A 20,725-nucleotide genomic window follows, 5' to 3' on the forward strand; every position below is an offset into this window, starting at 1 on the left:
CTAACCTGAGGAACATTCAGTCTACGCTAACCATGTTAGATGACCTGAAATACTCACAACTACAGAATGTTTTCTACAGCTTGCAGAAGTCAGTTACTGAAAAATGCTCTATCAAACACTTGGGGAAAAGGATTTCTTAACATTGTGTTATCGATTTAGGACTAAATTCAGCTATATGTATGCTGGTATAACTGTGGAATAACTGTCAATAAAACATTTTAGATTCCTTTTCAATTTAAATAGAAAAGTATGAAACATGAAGAATATTTCAACGAGTTTAGCTCAGCCCCCTTAGAAATGATGTCTTTTAAAGGTATGTGAAAAACACTAATATGCTACTTCTCTGTCCACGTATAAGAAAACAGCTTACACTGAGCTTTCTTTGGCTATGATGTAAGTGGAACTTGCATCAGATCACACCATAAAGTAATTCATAAATTAATTTGGGTCATATAAAATTGGGATATATCACTAAGAAAAAAGCTAGTAGTATCTCCATATTAAACTACAAGAAAGCTATTCAAATATATCTTCTCCTTTGATAGTGAAAGATGTGACCTTAGAACTTAATTAAAAAGGAAATGCAGATCATCTGAAGCATGTGAGTTTAAAAAATAGGAAAAAGAGGCATTGTATCAATATGAAAACAACTACTTGCTAATGTCTCAGAATGCATCAAGCCAGATCAAGATTCTGCACACAGTCTGCTTTGTTTAGTTGAGAAACTTTTCCTGTTAAAGGACAGTAAATAAAGTTTGAAACTTTATGCAAACAAGAAGCAGCCAAGCTAATTTGTTTTACCATTTTTAATGCAAAATTGGGCCAAGAAGCTTTATGGTTAATTTCATCATAGTTGAAACCTTTCCAAAACAGTAAAACCAAAGCTTGCATAGGGAATAGAGAGAGATCTAATCATTATGCTGAAAACTTGCTACAGTGCAGCTCAAGGTATTTGCACCAAGTGGGCTTAAAAGCAAGAAACAACATGAGAAAGAGAAATATGGGCAATGAGTAAAACAATAGCAAAATCCTGCTTGGCACGAAGTTGTGTTTTCCTTGAGACCTTTCTTTGTCAATATAGGAAATCAGGCTTTACAGATCTTTTCTTCTCAGAGAGTAAATGGATGCATGCTTCAATCTGAAATAGGAACTACACATTTTAAATTTACTGGTATCACTATGAAATGCTTTAATTTTGCAGGCAAATTTTTGAGTGGAGCAAAAGCACGACAAGCCTGCTTATGCAGAAGCTTTGTAATCAATAGAAAACTGAGCCCCAATGGTTTTCTAATATTCAACAGTCAACAAAACCCAGGGCTCCCAGTCCTGGAAACGTGATGGTTTACCCAGAACCCCATGAATTGCCTTATTTATAGGTCTATAACAGGCCTGGGAATTATGCATTAATAACCTAAAATGGACCCAAAATGATGCAGACACCATATTGATATTTTCTAACCCTGACACAAACACTTACTGAAAACCAACCAATGACATTACTTTCAAGAAAACCTCGAGAAGACATATTTATCTGTAAAATTAACAGCATTTTTTTTTTGTCGTTGCCAGTACTTACCATCATAGCTATCAGAGCACAAATGTAACTTTGTTTCATGATAAATTGGAACACAGAGACCAGGGCATGTAATTTAACATTTTCTTTTTCCCCCTGAGCAACTTCCTCTTCCTCCTCCTCCTCCTCCTCCTCTTCCTTTTCTAAGTAGAAAAAGAAATTCTTATTTGCAATTCATGCTGGTCAAAAAGTAGTATATGCACTCTATCCTGGAATGATTTCACTTGTAATCACTCTGATGGCTACTTCTACAACAATCAGCAAACTCAAGATGGGAGCTAAAGAAAAATTACATTCGAGCACATTAAAGCAACACAAAACCTGCAGTCACTGTGTTGGTAGGCAAAGTATTTTGGACAGTATATGCCTACAGTCGAGTTTACAAAATTGCTGTGTGGTCAGCCATCATTGTAAGGTGACAGCAATTATTTAATTTCCACAGACCAAAGGGCTTACCAAAATGAAAATAAATGCTAGAGGCAGTGAACGGAGATACAGAATAAGAAAAAATACAGAACTAAGGGTAATTCCCAGGCAATTCACTACCTGACGTGTCATCTGAAGGCTCCCATTTGTACTGTGGTGTTGAGTACATGTCTGCTTTGGCCGGACCATTTTCTAATGGCAGTGTGGGGTGGATGGTGTGATAGTCGGTAGGGTTCCCGTTCACTGTTACTAGCAGCACCTGCCAGGACAACAGAGAGAGGCACTGCATTTAGGGTGGCTCTTATGAGAATGAAACTCCTACTTCTGGGCTTTGCTAGTGTTGGATAGCCAATGTTAAAGGAGCTTAACAAGCAACTGCAGTTACTTCCTTCCAAAGAAATTGATATGTTATAGTCACGTTGCATGCAAAAGTAGCACATAACAGCTTCCAAAATTAATTGTTGTTAGCTTTTCATGCAATATCAATAAAATTACAAATTTGTTTCAGTGAAGTTCTTTAGCAAACAGTAAAAAGCTGCTGCGCCTTTGACCTTCTATAAATATTTCCTTTAAAAGTTTCCAAGTTTTTTTTCAAATTCCCAGAATGTCACATTACATTAGGTAACACTTCAATTAATACACAGGCAGTCTGAAAAGGAATAAAAGTGTGGATACACAAGCAAAAGCAATTCAGTTACTGCAGTCAGCTGAGCCATGGCAAATGACTATTTGCATGCTCTTGGCCTGTCCTACCTACGAAATTAAATGGAAAGAAAAAACAGTGTAAAGGTGGACTACGTTAACACATCCACAGCTGGGGAAGGCTAAGGCTGATTGCATGGCTCAACACACAAACAGTAACTCAGTGAGCCCATCTTCAGACATCCTGCCTTTCCCAGGTTAAATTGGCTTTTTATCACCAAGCTGGGAACGTATCATTATATCTCCTGCATTTAAGTTAAAGCTGTAACCAAAAATTCATCCTCCTTAGGCAAACTAATACATAGAGATTTTCAGACTTTAGTTCACATCCAATTATTTCCAGTAGTTATGAAAACAATGGTTATAAATTACTTTCAGTTTTAAATTATCACTGGTGAGATCTACATTTGCTGCTGTTACTAAAAACAGTTGTGGTAATTATTGTTACTGATGCCACATTTATGCTGCTTGGTAGTACTAATTCAACACTCTTTCATTGTTTTATTTTTGTGAACTAAATTTCAGCCATTATGTTTGTTTGGATTAGGGCTCCAGCAACCACAATCATAAATATCTCTGTATTGGCAGAAATCCACATGCAAAGGGTTACTGATGCTGAAGACTGACTTCTGCTTAGGCTGTGAGATAGGAGTGTATTTTGCCTCTTGAAACTGTGCACAGGCATGTGTGGACTGTTTCAGAATAGTATCTGGGTTATGTTCAGATATATTCAGCAGCTAACCCAAGAACAGGCTGTGGAGCACATCTAGATTTGGTTATAGCTGCTCCCTAAGTTCATCCTCATCTTCATTCTTCTGTGTATGCTGAATAGAGGGGATGTTCCTGCTTTCAGAGTCTGCTAGGGTCTATACCAGTCAAGATAAATGGACCATTTGCTGTCTGTTCAAACAAAGACTTGGATTTTCTGTAATCTGTAAATTGAACTCATATGTGTTGTCAGTCATCCTTTAAGGGCTTCAGCATTTCAACACGAATGAAAGGAAAAAATACAGCAAAGAAGCTAAATCAAGTTTAAAGATGGCTTACATTAGAAAGCATATTTTGATAACTTATTTAAACCCAATGAAATAGCAAAGATCGTTTGCCAGTTGGTACTACTACATGCAGTTTAATTTCAAATGTTCAATTTTAGGGCTAATCAGTGGTTTCTCAGTGCAATTATTAAGGAAGCAAAAGACAATTATATTTAGGATAATCAAGGTTATAGGGTAAATGTCAGGCTAACCAAAATAAAGACATTTTAAAAATGTCATCTAAGCTTTTATCTGTATATATCAGTGTAATCCATATTTACACATATTAAGAAGAATTACAAAATTACAAAGACTAGTAGTATACTAACATCCGATGGCTTGTATTCATCTTGGGTCATTGACAGAAGCTGCAAAAAGCAATGCAAGGACAAATTATTAAAGAAGCATGGCTCAAGCGTTAATAAGTCTAACTTTTTGAATACATGCATGCATATTTGCTGACTTTTGCAGACTTGCACTAAGAAATTCAGAAAGAATTCTTAAAAAGCCAGCAGAATTGTACACTATTCTCCATAAAATATTTAGTGTGCCATAGCATTGACATAACTTTACTGTATGTTCCTAAACCAAAACAGAATGTTGCATTGAAATTTTAGATACTAGGTCAAAGAATTAATCAGTATGTCATTATACTGATTAACTGCTTTCTAATGTCTTTCTAATGATCCAATGCTTAAAAACCAAGTTTTTATATGATCATTAGAATTACTGTAATTATAAAAATACTTCCAATGAAATGTCTATACTAATATAAAATGTGATACTTCATTCATTTGCCAGCTCGTTTACCATTACTATTATTATGGCGGAGTTCTTGGGGCTTGAGTATATGTGGCTCAACAGAGTGTTTGTACATCCCAAATTTGACCGCGACTCATCAAATGAAATTTTGCAGAGCAGCTGGTGAGGACAGATGGTAGAAAGCCGGACCTATCCAGGAGCTTTTACACCAACTGCCTTACCTGCCCTGCTGTAAATATCCAACAAGGGCACCAGTGTGCTTGGAGGAAGATAAGCTGGCAGTCCCCCTTAACAATGCAAGTTCTAATTAGTAGTAACAAGGCAGATCAGATCTTTACATCAGGATTTAGCTCCCTGACAGACTTTCTAGCTGTTTTGCACAAGGATAACAGCCTCATGCCAAAAGCCTGGCCCTAAACTTCTTACATGCAGAAGCCGAAAACATAGAAAATGCTCTTCTTTTACTTCCTTACACTAGCTCTTCTTTTTTGTTTTGTTAATTTTTACAAAATATATTCCTACTCTGCCACACAGCCTTGATATTATAACCAATTTGTATGATCACACGTGAAGATGATCTTACTTGCAACCTATATAACGCTGCTTCCCTTAATTTCAAAGTAACTGTGATAAAATTAACTGACTGATTGAAATACATTTAATACAGAGACCCTTCCCCCTCCAGGCTTACTTTTCTCTCATCAGTTGTATAGTGGCTTGCATACCACAGACTTCGTCTTCTCTCTGCTGTCATTGGAATTGGGCTGCAGGCTATTTCTTTGTCATCTTCCCTGCTAACAGATTTCTCTTCATCAGGCATCTGCTAAACAATACAAATGACAAGACTAGTTATAGCTCTCTAAAGAACAATCTTACCAGAGGAATTTAAATTTTCCCCTAATTGATGCTCCTTCTCCAATGTCTTTGAAACATCTTTTAGTGTCTAATGCACTCAGTCTATGATAGATGACTCTTACTGAGATGACATTTTCAGAAATTATGACAGAGCTTTTCTACAACTGCTAGTCTGTCAATGCCAAGATGTTTCCTGACAATTACAAGACACCAGAATTACACAGACCTCCAGATCCTACCTTACTATCTAGTCATACCATGAGCTAGTATACAGTTGTTTTATTTTCAAGGCAGTGTACTGAAAGCAAATTCACTCTTCTCATCTGCTTATTATATGTGAAAAGCCAATTCTGCTTCACTAAACAACTGGAGAACTGAAAAGATCAAAACCTTTTAAGCATATGTATCTACCATTAAAGGCTAACCTAAGTCACCAATCCATGTCTCAGTATATAACAAAGTAGTCAGTGCTGGTCATCCACCTAGGCTCATCTAGTCTAGCTTCTGAACCAAGCCATAAAAATACCTGTGTGTGTTCATGCTTGTATGGAGGACAAGATGACTGGAAAAAGCCAATACGGATTTACCCAGGGTAATCTGATTGCTATTTAAGCTGAAACTGGCTCAGTAGATGAAGCGAGAGCTGTTGATGTCAGCTATCCTGATTTTATGAAGGTGTTTTTGACACAGTGTCCCACAACATCTTTGCTAACAAGTTGGTAAGATATGGACTTGACAGATGGACTACAAGATGGGTAGAGAACTGGCTAGACTGTCTTGCTCGAAGTGGGGAAATGGCTCAAAGTCAAAATGGTCATGAGTGGAGTTCCTCAGGGACTGACAGTAGGTCTGGTACTATTCAGTATCTTCAAAACTATCTGGATGGAATGCACCTGCACAAAGGTTGTGGATGACACTGAACTAGGAGGTGAGGTAGATGGGCCAGAAGGAAGAGCCATCAACAAAAATGCACAAGGTTTACAAAGATCAATATAAAGTCCTGGATCTGATATAAACCCACATAACAGTAAAGGCTGTGCATAGACTGTGTGGGGAGCAGCTCTGTGGAATAGGCCCAGGGGGTCCTAGTGCACTGCAAGCTGAACAAGAGCCAGCAGTGAACTCTGGCAGCAATGAAGGCAAACATGTCCTGGGCTGCATCAGCAAGAGTACTGCCAGCAGATCAAGGGATGTGATTATTCCACTGTACCTGGCAAGTGTCAGGCCACACCTGCAATTCAGTTCTGGCATCCCCCAGTTCAAGAGAGACACAGAAAATCTGGAGAGAGTCCACCAGAAAATTGCCAAGATGATTAGAGAGTTGGAGAAGCTGAAGGATGCAGGAATTGAGGTTTTTTTCAGCTTCTGATACCTAAATTGTAGTTTTAGAGAAGACAGAAGTACTCTTCTCGCAGCGAGACATGGTTATAGGATAAGAGGCTAAGGGCATAATTTGCTTCAGGGAAATGAATATTTCATCGTGAGAACAATTAATCACGGGCATTGGCTGCCTTTGCTGGAAACATCCAAAACTTGGCCCTGGACAACCTAATCTGAAGCCCTGCTCTCACAAGAAGTTGGATCAGATGGTCTCCAGAGGTCCCTTCCAACCTGGATTGTTCTGTAACTCTGTGATTGCCTATGATCCTCATGCTCTACTTCTTCATCTGTGACAGGAACTATTACCACTAAATTGCAGAGCATTGCTAATGCAGTGGTCTTAACTCCATCTTAATTCCATGGCCCAGCAGAGGTATGGGACCTCTCAAATAGACTGAACATGGATGTTATCATAGCACAGTCACAAGTGGGAGACCTGGGTCTGTATACATAAACGACACTAGGCTACAGCTCCTCTTCAGGTTCTTCCAGACCTCTTCCTGTACTGTCCCTCTTTCTCCTGCAATCTTGAACTTCCCAGCTGAGCTGTCACAAAGCAACAGAACCTTGCTGTTTATACCAGTGAGAGGAGGAAGTTGAGTCATGTGGTGCTAAAGGGAGGAAGGGGGTGCTCTGGAGTCAGCGGGCTGCATGTGAAAGCCATGTGCATCTCCAGCACAGTGTTGCTCAGCAGGACTCACTGGCCCCGGGATACCATCAGGGAGAAGCTGCGACTACTGAAGTTACTCTGCTCTCTGCCTTTGCTCAATTTCTCATTTTGAACTTTAGACTTTGATCCTGCTTTTTATTTTCATTACTATTTGCCCTCTCTACTTCCTTAGTTTTCTGGTTTCTCCTCTCTTCCCAAGACTTCATATGGTTTTTAGATTTTTGGCTCTGTAGTGGGTTGACCCTGGCTGGATGCCAGGTGCCCACCAAAGCCGCTCTGTCACTCCCCTCCTCAGCTGGACAGGGGAGAGAAACTATAACAAAAGGCTCTTGGGTCAAGATAAGGACAGGGACAGACTCGACTTGGGGAAATTAGTTTAATTTTTTACCAACCAAATCAGACCAGGATAGCGAGAAATAAAAATGAATCTTAAAACAGCTTCCCCCCACCCCTCCCTTCTTCCTAGGCTCAACTTCACTCCTGATTTTCTCTACCTCCTCCCCCCGAGCAGCACAGGGGGACGGGGAATGGGGGTTGCGATCAGTTCATCACACGTTGTTTCTGCCACTCCTTCCTCCTCACACTCTTCCCCTGCTCCAGTGTGGGGTCCCTCCCACAGAAGACAGTTCTCCACGAACTTCTCCAATGTAAGTCCTTCCCACGGGCTGCAGTTCTTCACAAACTGCTCCAGTGTGGGTCCTTTCCATGGGGTACAGTCCTTCAGGAACAGACTGCTCCAGTGTGGGTCCCCCACAGGGTCACAAGTCCTGCCAGCAAACCTGCTCCAGCGTGGGCTCCTCTCTCCACAGGTCCACAGGTCCTGCCAGGAGCCTGCTCTAGTGTGGGCTTCCCACAGGGTCACAGCCTCCTTCAGGCATCCACCTGCTCCGGTGTGGGGTCATCCACAGGCTGCAGGTGGATATCTGCTCCACCGTGGACCTCCATGGGCTGCAGGGGACAGCCTGCCTCACCATGGTCTTCACCACGGGCTGCAGGGGAATCTCTACTCCAGTGCCTGGAGCACCTTCTGCCCGTCCTTCTTCACTGACCTTGGGGTCTGAAGAGTTGTTTCTCTCACGTGTTCTCACTCCTCTCTTCTCCGGCTGCACTTATGCATTCCCCCCCCCCCCCCCTTCTTAAATATGTTCTCCCAGAGGCACTACCACCGTCGCTGACTGGTTTGGCCTTGGCCAACGGCGGGTCCGTCTTGGAGCCGGCTGGCATTGGCTCCTGTGGACATAGGGGAGGCTTCTAGCAGCTTCTCACAGAAGCCACCCCTGCTACCAAACCTTGCCATGCAAAGCCAATACAAGCTTTGATGGAAATAATAAGCATTTAAAATCTCAGAGGGTGGTATGCAAGAACATAAAGTGAATATTATGGAATAATAATAGGAGTGGCTATTCCATTCTGCCATCCACTAATGCCTGGATGTTTATCTCAAAACTAGTAGGAATGGTGAGGATTGAACAGTAGAGTTACCTATGCTTTGAAGTACAGCTTTAAAAAAGCTGTTTTCCTATGCAAAAAAGTGCTGTAGTACTAAATATACACACATGTGATTCTAATAAGAAATGAAAAGTGTTCGAGTAGGGTTCTACATTGCTATTGAACTCACCAAAGCTCAACAAGCTTTGAATTACCAAATTCAAAGAATTACCAAAACTCTACTTCCTCTCATCACAACCTCCACTGGTATCAGCTGAGTATTGAGCCAAACCCTCATTCGTACAGCTGTAAGGTCTTGCTTCATAACCCCACCCCTATTCAGTAAAGTACACAAGTGCTTGTGGAACCTGGGGCAAGGTCTTATTGATTTCAGTAGGACTTAAGCGGAGGTTCAGGAACTTTTCTGAGCTGCAGACAAAATATAGATTAGTAGCATTATTCTGAACTTACCCTGTTATTAACTACAAAACAACTGGTCAAGTCATCTAATTGTCATATTTTATTTCAACCTGAACGGTCTGTTTGTAAGGTCTTAAGATTTTTCTCTTGCCTATTTTGACCTTTCTACTTAGCAGATACTTGTATTTCTGCTTCAAATGAAGTCTTACTACGTTGACTTTTGGTTTGCAACAGAAATATCCATCTGCCCTGGTACTTGCTGTTTTACTTAAACTCTGTCTACTGCCAAGAGATACCTCATGGTGTAAAAGCTTGTTTTTGTCTGAACTTGAGGTGTTTCAAAGGCAGGGTCACAAATTAGGCTTTTAATGGGAACTAGCTGGTGGTAAGTGTTCTCATTGCTTATGCAAAATCAGCTGATGCAATAGAATAAGAATAAATCAGGATGCTGGGCAGAGGTCTGCAAAGCTACCCATGGGAACAGGACATCCAAACAGCCTAGCTGGTTTTGAAACTCTTTCCTTTCCATTCCAATCCTAACAGTAAGGTCCTATTTTTTAAATCTTGACTTAGATAAACAATAGTTATTAATTTAGTTTTACTTCTCAGAGGCAATGGTAGCATATTTCACATACAATTGTATATTTAGATTTGATTGTAAAAGGGCATTCCTAGCCAAACTATAAGATGAAATACACTGATTCTGTGCTTAAAATACTTGTCACTGCCATTTGAAACTTTAATATAAATGTGGGCCATAAAGAATTGTTTATCAACAGCATTTAGTTTGGCACCAGGATGACCAAAACATTACCAAAAGACCTAAGATGTAGACAATGATTTTAGTAACATATTTTTAGCCTAAAAGGCTATAGGGAAGGGTGGGAAATCTTGTTTTCTCTTTCTCAGATGAGGAAGAAAAGTCAGAAAACACAGTACTAGTCATATGATTACAACTTGTGAGAGTCCTTTGACTTGTCTAGTTCTTCCAGCTCTTCCACTACCTGAGCACCTCTCAAATGCCTCAATTCAAACAATTCTAAAAATTCTATAAGAGGACTCTACATTAAATTGCTGTAACTCTGTTGACTTCTGTACTATTCCTTACCACTCACTGGACAGAATGAATGGGCCCTATTCATATATTCAGTACTAGCAGTTACAACTATGAGCTGAAATCTCCAGAGGCAGATTGCTGCTTCTTATTTGCAGAGGTAGAATTTCACAAGACTCAATGTTAGAACAAATCAGGATCCAAAATAGCAGGCATAAGAAAAGCAAAACTTCCACTGACCGCCAAGGACATTTTGCATGAGTAAGATCCGTACAAAATCCCACACAGAGACTGTACACTGAAATCTCATACATGCTGTACTTTGACAGACTCTGGTGCACACACAAAAAACTTCACCCTGAAACTCAAGATTTGAAGTGGGCATTGTTCTTGTAAAATTGTTCATCAGCTGCAGTACTCAGAGACAGTCTCAAGAGCATCTGTCTCAGAAACAACTTCTGCTGCAATCCAGCAGGAATTTGTCCACAGGAGGACCCCAAGATGCAATTCACACAAGAAGGAAAAAACGCCAGGTCTACATGTCTTTTTTTTTTTTTTTCCCAAATCTGCTATGCCAGTATTATATTTAGCTCATGTACAGCTTTTTAGACTGAATAGATATTTCCTTATGCATAATCTATCATACACATTTTGTTCAAAACAGGTTTTGTTCAAGAGATTCTTTTGAATAAAATTTCAAAAATGAGCCACTTTTTACTGTACATGACAGCAGTATGCAGAGAATAACTGCTTTACACTAAACAGCACATAGCATATTGTCTTTGCCATCCATCCAACTATAGGTAGGTTAGTGGTGAGATCCTAAATACAGTGTAACTTTGAAATCACTGGGGATTGCAAAGGCCATATACTTAGTTCCATAATCAATCAAATGCACCACAAATTCACAAGTCAAAAAACATTTCAATGAAAGCTGGAATACAATTGTTTCTGGATTTAAATAGCTGAGAACGGAGTCTACCAGGAGAAAGCTAATAAGAGAAAGGCACCACTAAAGGAAAAACAAAATGCATATAGACAAAAAAAGGCCATAAGGAGAAAGTCTGTAAAAGATGGTAAATTTTGCAATCTCAGCCTCTCCTTCTAATGACAAATACTTGCATCACTACATCCTATGCATCAAAAATAAGCATTAATGCATGGGTATAATTTTCTTTACAATGTTCTCTTTTTTAAGTATCCGTTTCTCTTTGGAGGGAAGCATCATTCCCCTGGCATCTGAAGTTCCCATGGGAGTGCCAAGACTTTGTATTGCCGCTCATGTAGCCATGGGTTTGAGAGACATCAACTTTTCTTAAATTAATGTGTTTTAATACTTAGTTGTTCTAGCTCAATTACTTGGAAAGCATCTCTAATTTGACTTGTTTCCAGTTCTCAGAGACTGATTTTAGTGTCTTATGGGAATATCCATCTCAGACAACACAAGTAGTCTAAAAGCAAGGAGAGCAGGCAAGCCCACTATAGTTCTTCCCTAGTCCCTGGAGGAACTTGCAGGATTCACTCTATCCTGAGACAGACAGGCCACATTTCTCTCCACTGAAAAAGCACAGTAACTAACTTAGACCCAGCACTAAACTTTAAGATGGTGAAAGTTGGATGAAAACAACACCGGTACTGTAAATGAATTCCCAGAGATGCTGAGATCACACAGCTCTCACTAACTGCGTTTCACATGTGGTTACTCCTCCTTGAGTAGTTCTCATGATGTTACTATGCCGTTTGTGAGATATGAAGTTTTAGTTACAGCCTCAATGCTAAAATCATATTATTATTTGGAAATCTCAGTTTTCACTTAAGGAAAAAAAAAAGCAAGTTTCCAGCTGCTGTAGCTGCAGAAAAAAATAATAGGAAAAAAACCCTAGAAGAACCCAATGCCAGAGGGCACTGGACTACAATCTTTTAAAATCTTGTGACTTTAGAAAAGCCAGTCTTAAGATTTCTGGCAACTGAAGACATGATCTTTTAATAACTCAAGCTGACAGTTCTGGCATCATTCACCTTTTATTATGAAGCCCAATATATGTAAACCCCAAATTTAGACATCTCAATTCAGAGGTAATGTATTTTGTCTGCCTTTTTAAATGTTAAACTGTTACATTATCCATTATATGAAGAAACACCCTTAAAAAAGAAAACCTTCAACGTTTTCACTTGCTACTACAAACTCCACTAATTCACAGCTCAGTTGTGAGTATTTTCATTGTGGTTTACAGCACTGCTAAACCTGAACTCTAACACTCATGTCAAGCCTCAGACAATCAGGAGATTAAAATAAATAATGTTTACGATCATCCTCTTTATACTTCCAGTTTCTAGGCTTTTAAGATACCTTTGGGTTCTTATAATCCCTTTTTCCTCTGAAATTGGAAGAAGTAAAAATTTACTTTTTGTCTCCTTTTTCTCTTACTCTTAAATGAAAGCTGGGATTTTCACTCAGGCGCACAGATTCAGGAGGAAAGGTTTTAAGAAAATTTTTCTGTATCTGTGATAAAATAGAAAATCTCTGTCTTGTCTCGCAGTATCCTGTGCCAGCCTGTAGTCCTGCTAGACAAGCCTTGGGTGTTTGCCTTCTCTTCATAGCACCTACACTACTTCATACGGATACTGGCTTTCCAAATCAGGTAAGTGTTAATGCTCTGCCATTGTAGTCCCTACATAAATTGTCCTGCTGACTTCAAGAAGAATACCCATGTAACTGCTGCAAGATCAGACTCCTGAAGACACTTATCAAAAAGACCAAATTCAAGGTACCAGCTTGCACTTGCTGTTTTCTTAAGTTTCCCTTAAGTTTCCTGAATGTTTGCACCTCTGTTAGCAAGTATCTGCATTGGCCAGTCTCACAGTCATTAGCGCTAAAAAAGAGAAGGAAGTTACTCTTACAATGGGCTCTTGTAGCCAAAGACGGATAAGAGTTGCGAGGGTGTAGTACATCACCAGCAGTAAGATTGGATTAGCATGGTGATACCAATGTAACTCTTGATTTTTGATGATCATCCAAGTGCTTGAGCAGTTCGTCTGAGTAAGAGAAGTCACACCAAACAACCTGTGGATATAAAAAACCAACAGACTTAAACACCCAATCTTACAATGTTTAAAATTTTTTTTCAGTAATTTTTGCTTACCTACAATAGATTGCTCTGTTCAAAAACAGTTTTTGCCCTCTTATCTAAAATGCAGTGAATATTTTCATTCCACAGTATTTAGTGAAAAGGGATGGTTTTTGCACTTGGTTTTCAACATGAAAAATGGGAGTGTAATATTATTACATCTACCATGTCCAATGTGAAAACTTTAAATGACCTGCACCCTGTAGGTCCAGATCTGCAGAAAAAGGGGAGAGAAAATCTGGCTGCAAGGCCATTTGGCAAATCATAGCAACATGACATTTCAGATTTAGTAAACTGATATACAACACCATTCCACTCAGTCTGCCAGGACAGAGCTGTAAAGTACATTTCCTCAGCACATTGAACAGCTTACTGATTTTTTTTTTTAAAGCTAATACTATTAATAATTTGCTATCTAATTATGCAAATACTTATAAACATACAGAGCTCCACCTAATTCATAGCTGTTGTGAACAGAAAAGGAAAACATTCAGAAAGGCAATTTTTCTGGATGATCAAATAATTAAGGAAAAAAAAAGAAAAATTAATTCCATAATTAGTATTAATGTAGTTGCAGTATTAACAGCAATTATATGAGATATCTGACTATTTCTGGAAAAACTGGTATCTCACAATATTTCTATCAAGTAAGAAACTTATGTTGGAAAAACCACTTAAGAATAAAAAAAATCCCCAACATTTTAAATTTAAGACTAGATGTTAGATGCTTTGTAGATGTGTTAGAGGCTGAAACAAAACTAGAAGGAAGTCAAAATTAATCTGGTTCTTTCAGTGTAAAATATTTTGCAGAGTTCCAAAGACAGTGCATAGAGTTACCAGTAGCATATGCCAGTATTCATTATAAACAGTTTTGGTTTATTGACAAAGCTTTTTCTTCCACGATGTGTGTGAAAGTTTTCAGTTTTTACAAGAAATAGATTTGACTCTAAGAGAAGTTTAAGGAGAACTATTTCTTCATAGAAAAAAAACCCCAAACTATCATTACTCTGAAAAAGTAAACAAAATAAATTAAAAAAAAAGTTCTTCTACTGGGGGATTTAATCATAAACAGTAAATGTCTAAAAGATTGCTTCTTCCTTTACCTAGTAAGAACCAACATGAAAGGGTGAATGAATACAAAGAATTATATTCAACAGAGATGTACTGCCTGAAATCTGCCCTTTGGATGCTATAGAGTGAAAAGAATATGAAAAAGGAGAGATTATACCTGTTTGTTCACTGGGGGTTTGTGGCATGGGTATAATATCATTAACTGCCAGAACTAGAGCTCTATAGCATTTTATTAAACAATTTATCAGCACTCACTTCTCGTTCTGATTGTCAACATGAGCCAAAGGCTATAAACTTTAAGACTTCTCAGAGCTTTTGGGTGGATCCAAGGTCAGAAAAGGGGAAAAAAAAAAAAAAAAAGAGATCCTGCATACCAAATAAATTGTTGTAACTTAAAGGAGCTGACAGAGCTGTGTTTGGAGTTGACCCAGATTCAAACTTCCGTAGCATCCAAACACATTCAGGGCTGGTGTTACAGTTTGGCTCCATCTGACTGAAATTCACGCTGGAGTGTATTCTGTTCATATTTCTATCACCGTAGGGGAACATCTTGTTTTGTCTACTTTCCTCTCTGACAACTGACTTGTAATTTTTGCCCGTCAATGATCAGGGTTGTTGAGTTCCTATTAGTTTCATCTTCTACCTCTATTTCACAATACATCCCTTCATCTTTGGTTCATTTTAAGCTTTTCTGTGTAAGCACAGTACAAATCACCCTATTTCTGTTTCACAAACATATCAGAATCAGAGTGAAATCCAATTCTTACTGAAGTAAGAAGTCTTTCCATTGACAGTGAGTGATTAATATTTCCTACAGAAAGAAGAGAAATACCAGTTTCTGAAGGTCCTTGGACCCTTCTGCCAAGCAGACATGATCTTCACATCACATATTCCATTCCTATAGTACATAGCATTATGTACTATAACTATAAAGTCTCAAAACCTTATGTCTTACTTTTATCTCCACTGACGGAACATTCCACATAATCCTACCAGTTAGGAAATTTTATTATATTTTAGTTAAATCCTCATTCTGTTTGTTTCAATTGTTTGCTTCAAATTATCCATACATTATACTATTGGACTTAATTCTGCTCCCTTCTGGTCTGCATTCACCAAATACACATATGTTACAATGTATCTCTTCCCTCTTAGTTGCATCTGACCAGACATGTATTTATTTAACCCATTTCACTTTGTCTCATAAATCATGAATCTACAGGAACTGCTCCTTGTTTCTGGATTCTCCTTGGTTTTTGAGACTTGTTAGTCACAAAGGTACTCAACCCAACATTCCCTGTCTATCAAATTCAAAATGCACTGACACCTTGGGAACACTCGTTCTGTCTGTTCTGGCCTCCAATAAGGCTACAAGTTGCTATTCATTCAATATTTATGCTTCATCATTCTTCAGTAAGAACTGCTGGTGCAGAACATTTTTCAGAGATATAGAAACATCTACTCTTACTCAAAGCTTTTAAATACGCAGGAATGACTGCCATAAAAAGTATAAGCATTTACAGTAAGCAACATATATTAGGGTATTACTCAGTTCTGCATACTTCATTGCACAGAGACGTCTTTACATTCAGTATTGATCATGATCAGCTATATTTGTGCCCAACTCTGATCTTAGTGTGACTTTGTCTTAGACAACACACACGTATACCATCAGTAAAGTCAGAATGAGTCCTAAGTGGGGGAAACCAAGATGCCAAACAAGACAAGCATATGCATGTCTGGATAGAGAAGACAAATAAAACAAATACTGAGCGACCATTTACTAATGGAAATACTGTGCTTTTCAAAAGACTGCATGTAATGTCAAAAACAACTGGAGGTTTGCAAGATGTAATAGATTAATCTTTCTATTCTTGCAAAGAAGCAAAAATTGTGTTTTTCAAAGTCCTCATCGGTATTCTGAAATTTTATTAAAAAAAAAAAGTATAGTAGAAATCATTTGGAAGATTTTAGAAATTATAAAGGACCAAGAGGAATTTGAATGTCTGACTGAGGAATGCTCTGAAATAACACAGTGAAAAACAGTTCTTAAAATAAAGGTGATATCTTTTTGTCCAGTTCCTACTCTATAAGCTTGTTTACCCAGCAAAGCTTCCTACTGAATCTGTGAATCATCCTTCTGGCAGATGCACTTCCATCTTTTGTGACTCCCTGACAAAGCTATAAGCTGTGACCATAAAGAAAAAACCCAAAACTTTTTATATCAAGTCTACCCATGAAAATCAGAAAAGAAATTTCAATTTCAATTGAAAACGGAAAAACAAATTCCTTTTGCACCCACAGATATTTGACCTAAGGAGCTGCTGAAGTACCATGTGTTTTATTACTGCATTATGTACATTGCTAAAACTGCTCCAGCATGCATTATTTAATTACTACATTAATTCTAGTATAAGAATTGTTGTTAGTAATTAGTCATGGTATTAAACATGAACAAAGATGGTTACATAAACCAAAAAATTAAATATAAATCTCATATACAGAATTATCAAACACAGTTATTACAGATCTGTTAGGTCTGTGAATTTTGCCTCCAGTAAAAATGATCTGGAACAGTTTTCTTTGTAAAAATATATTTGTCAGTTCAGATCCTGTGTGTACTGATGTTTTAGGAGTTGATTTCAGACCAGGATTTGCCTCATAATTTCTAAGGCCAGGAAGGGAAGTAATAATTCTGACTTCCTGCACGATGTAGGACACACAATAATTCTTGTATTGAACAAATAACTTGTGGCTGAACTACAGTTTATAGTTTAGAAAGGCATCCAATCTTGATTTCAAATGATAGCAAATCTTCTACTGCCTTATTATTTTCTACCGCTTTAGTTTCTATAATAGTTTTGTCTAGATAAGATTTCCAGTTGCTGCATCTTCCTACAACTCTATGTACTACTTTACATACTACTTTTCACTACACAGTAGAGCAGGAGTCATTTTCTTGTATCTTCTCTGAGCTTCACAATTTATAGCAACCTCATCCAATGATCCAGAACAAGCATCTACAGTCCACCTCCACCGCACTGCACAGCTTTCCCCTCTTTGTACAGCCTAGGGGTCACACTTGGACACCACCCAAAATATCAGAGTAGAAGCCTACATTTACGTGTTTATCCAAATACATTTGGGCTTCTTTGGACAGGTCAACATCAGTTAGGAAATAGGTGAAAGCTGTTTTGTTGTTATAGTATTAGAACTGCAATTTCCAAACTGGTCAGTGCAAAATCTTGATGCTCTAATACACAAAACCAAGGAAAAAAAATTGAAGGACAATTAAGCTTCCTTTTTTTTTCTCCCAAGTAATACCTGCTACCTTGTCTTCCTAAGGAACTGTTTCATCTCTTTTGTCTTCCCAGCATCGAGGGAGCATGCTGGCCAGTTCCAAAAAACATCAGCAGAGGAGTATGAGATTAAAATGGCACTAAATTCCTCCAAGCTACCTGAAAATGTCTGACTGGAGAAAGGAGGAGATGGAGCTAGAGGTGGAGATGGAGGTGGAGAGAAGAGAAAAAGAGTCCCACTATATGACAGGCTTTGGAGGCAGAAAGAGAAATCCTGAATTTGTGACTACCAATGTTCACCACTAGTTGGAGATTTAGAAAATCCAATTTGAATGGAAGTGAACTTAGTATCTCAGGGTTTTTCCCTTACTTCAACTTGTCTGAAAGAACTTGGGGTGAGACTGTGCTGAAAATCTGACTGAGTTTGAGAGTTGTTTCATTTGTTTAAGGACTGGGAACAAAAATTATATAAACAATGTCGCTTTAGTGACAGAAGCGATTGCCTTGCATACAGCACTTATGAATATGCATCAAAATACATTAATATAACAAAAACATTCACATTTTCTGCAGAAAGCTTCCAAGGTAATAACTTACAATGTTTTACAGACTTACTTCTGACTCACTAAGCAGAAGCGAAAGACATACAACAGCTTTTCTCATGAGTCTGACCTAACTCCTAACAATGTGCAAACCACACATAAAAAATTCATTCAGTGCTTTCGATCAAAGAGGACATGAAGTCATTCACAGTGGCAGGAAAATGTCTGTTATCATGTCCTATTGATTACATTTCCTCTGAAGCGTCTGAGATTGCAGTGGATTCTCAGTCTCAATTTGCCCAACCTCAGTAGACTAATTACAAATGTTCATGAGTTTGCATGCTGCTTTGTTTTATTCTCATATATTCCACCCAGGTATCAATGTATGGTGACTGAAACTGTCTGGTTTTGCTTCACTGGCAAACATATAAAAGCTTAAAACTGCATGCAGATTTGTCAAATGATTTCTTAAACACTGCTTACTACAAATCATTCTGGTCAGAGGTATAAGACTACGTCAATAAAGTAACTGCATATGTTAATATCATGACATAGCTTTAAATGGTCCTCATTCATAAAAAATAAGGAAAAGAAACAGAATTTTGGATACCCTAAGAAATAGTAAAAGACTGGAGATAAGAAAGAAAGGAAGCAAGAGTTCTCCTAATACACTCAATTTTCTGATTTATATTCTTAAACATTCTTTTTCAAGGTGATAGGGCCAAAAAACAGAGTGAAAACAGCTAACTGGGTGGAAAAGGGAAGAAAGGAAATCTGTACAGCTATTCCATGCAATGCTACATCATTTGTTAGAAGCCAGAAGCTACTGTTTCCGTAGGATGTAAAGGCAGGATGTTTGAAATCCCAGACCAAATGTGATCGTGCTATCTTTCATCAAGGGAAGCAATAACAATGTGCATCTTTATTGAGAACTGTGTATTTGGTTTAATTAGAAAGAAAATATATCCATAACAGGAGGAACAATCTGGAGATTTTAGGCACGAGTGTAATGTGTGTTGTAATGCTTATCTCTTTAAAGACAACCATGCCAATCTTTAAGGTTACTAAATGCAGTTTTAGAGGTTGGGGGGTGTTTAGGTGGCATGGATTTGGAAATTGCAGATTTTTTTTTTTTAACTTACTCACACATAGCTGCTACTACGAGTACATGTACTGCACCATGAGTTACGTATACTGCAATGTAAGATCTATATTGTACCGTAATACAAAATCAAGATGGACTTTGGGAATGGAGAACTCAAAATAAAACTACGGTTTTAATAATGTACTTAGAACACTAACATACACAGGGTTTTGTGGAAAATTATCAAATGACAGATGATACCATATAATTTCCAAGAATTTTTTACAGCTATTTCAAGCCTTCTTCATCCAAATATTCCTGTTATTGCATGTAACATTTGCTCTTTATCCACAGTAAGCTGGATGTACATTACAAATACTGACTGTTTTAAGCAGGAAAGATTATTTCACAGGACTTGCTTCCTGTTTCAGGAAAAGATTTACCATAGACTAATAAAATAAAATAAAGCAATGATGCAAGTCTGCAACTCTTTGACATGGTAGCAGGCTGGAAATTAAATCCAGAACTGGGCAATGAAGATTACAGTTTGAAGAAATGTCTGCATCAAGCCACTTCAGAAGCTACATTTCCTGATTTAGTATTTATGATTACAGGAATTTTTTGCTGGGGCCAGTACATATTGGATGGTTATTCATAGCAATAGCATCAGAGACTTCCGCTGTGCTGGGTTGGATTTGGGGAATCCATCTTTGTAGAACTTCTGAATTTCTGTTGGATTTTATGAACTGTCTGAATCTTTATGTCATCTGGATATCTTCTATTGCATACTTATTTCACTTCCCTCACATGGAAGGGGAGGGGAGTGGTGCCTACATGTCTACAGGAGGAGACAGTTGAGATTGACTGACATTTGAATGGCTGAGCCCTAAATGGAGATGTTAAAAGTGGCCAAACAAGAGAGGAAAAGAAAAGGGAAGAAGAGAAGAACAAGAGAAGAAGAAGAAGAAGAGGAGGAGAGGAGAGGAGAGGAGAGGAGAGGAGAGGAGAGGAGAGGAGAGGAGAGGAGAGGAGAGGAGAGGAGAGGAGAGGAGAGGAGAGGAGAGGAGAGGAGAGGAGAGGAGAAAGCAGAAAAAGGAACAAAGGAGTTTACTTACAAAATGAGAAATTTAACAACAGTAAATCACCAGAAATGGTGAAAAAAAGTGTAGCTCTTTTTTTGGGGGGAGGGTGGTGGCGGTGGTGTTAGAAATCTTTTTTTCCTGGGGAGAAGAGGGCTGACATACAGAGAGAAAAGGCAAAACTTCATGTTTCACAGGACAAGCCCCAAAGATCAAGA

At 38.3% G+C, this 20,725-nt stretch overlaps 1 protein-coding gene across 1 annotated transcript in view; it reads right to left on the reverse strand.

Annotated features, from left to right (window-relative positions):
• Positions 1–20,725, reverse strand: part of PIEZO2 (piezo type mechanosensitive ion channel component 2) — a 322,465-nt gene that overhangs the window by 91,444 nt on the left and 210,296 nt on the right. Inside the window, exons 8-11 of the mRNA XM_059815888.1 lie at positions 13,200–13,368; positions 5,189–5,317; positions 2,120–2,258; positions 1,577–1,716 (exon numbers count right to left, since the gene is read on the reverse strand). Of these exons, the coding sequence (XP_059671871.1) occupies positions 1,577–1,716; positions 2,120–2,258; positions 5,189–5,317; positions 13,200–13,368 (577 nt within the window). The remainder of the gene's footprint in view (positions 1–1,576; positions 1,717–2,119; positions 2,259–5,188; positions 5,318–13,199; positions 13,369–20,725) is intronic.

The sequence above is a fragment of the Gavia stellata genome, chromosome 3 (assembly GCF_030936135.1).
Source record: "Gavia stellata isolate bGavSte3 chromosome 3, bGavSte3.hap2, whole genome shotgun sequence".
Classification (NCBI taxonomy): domain Eukaryota; kingdom Metazoa; phylum Chordata; class Aves; order Gaviiformes; family Gaviidae; genus Gavia; species Gavia stellata.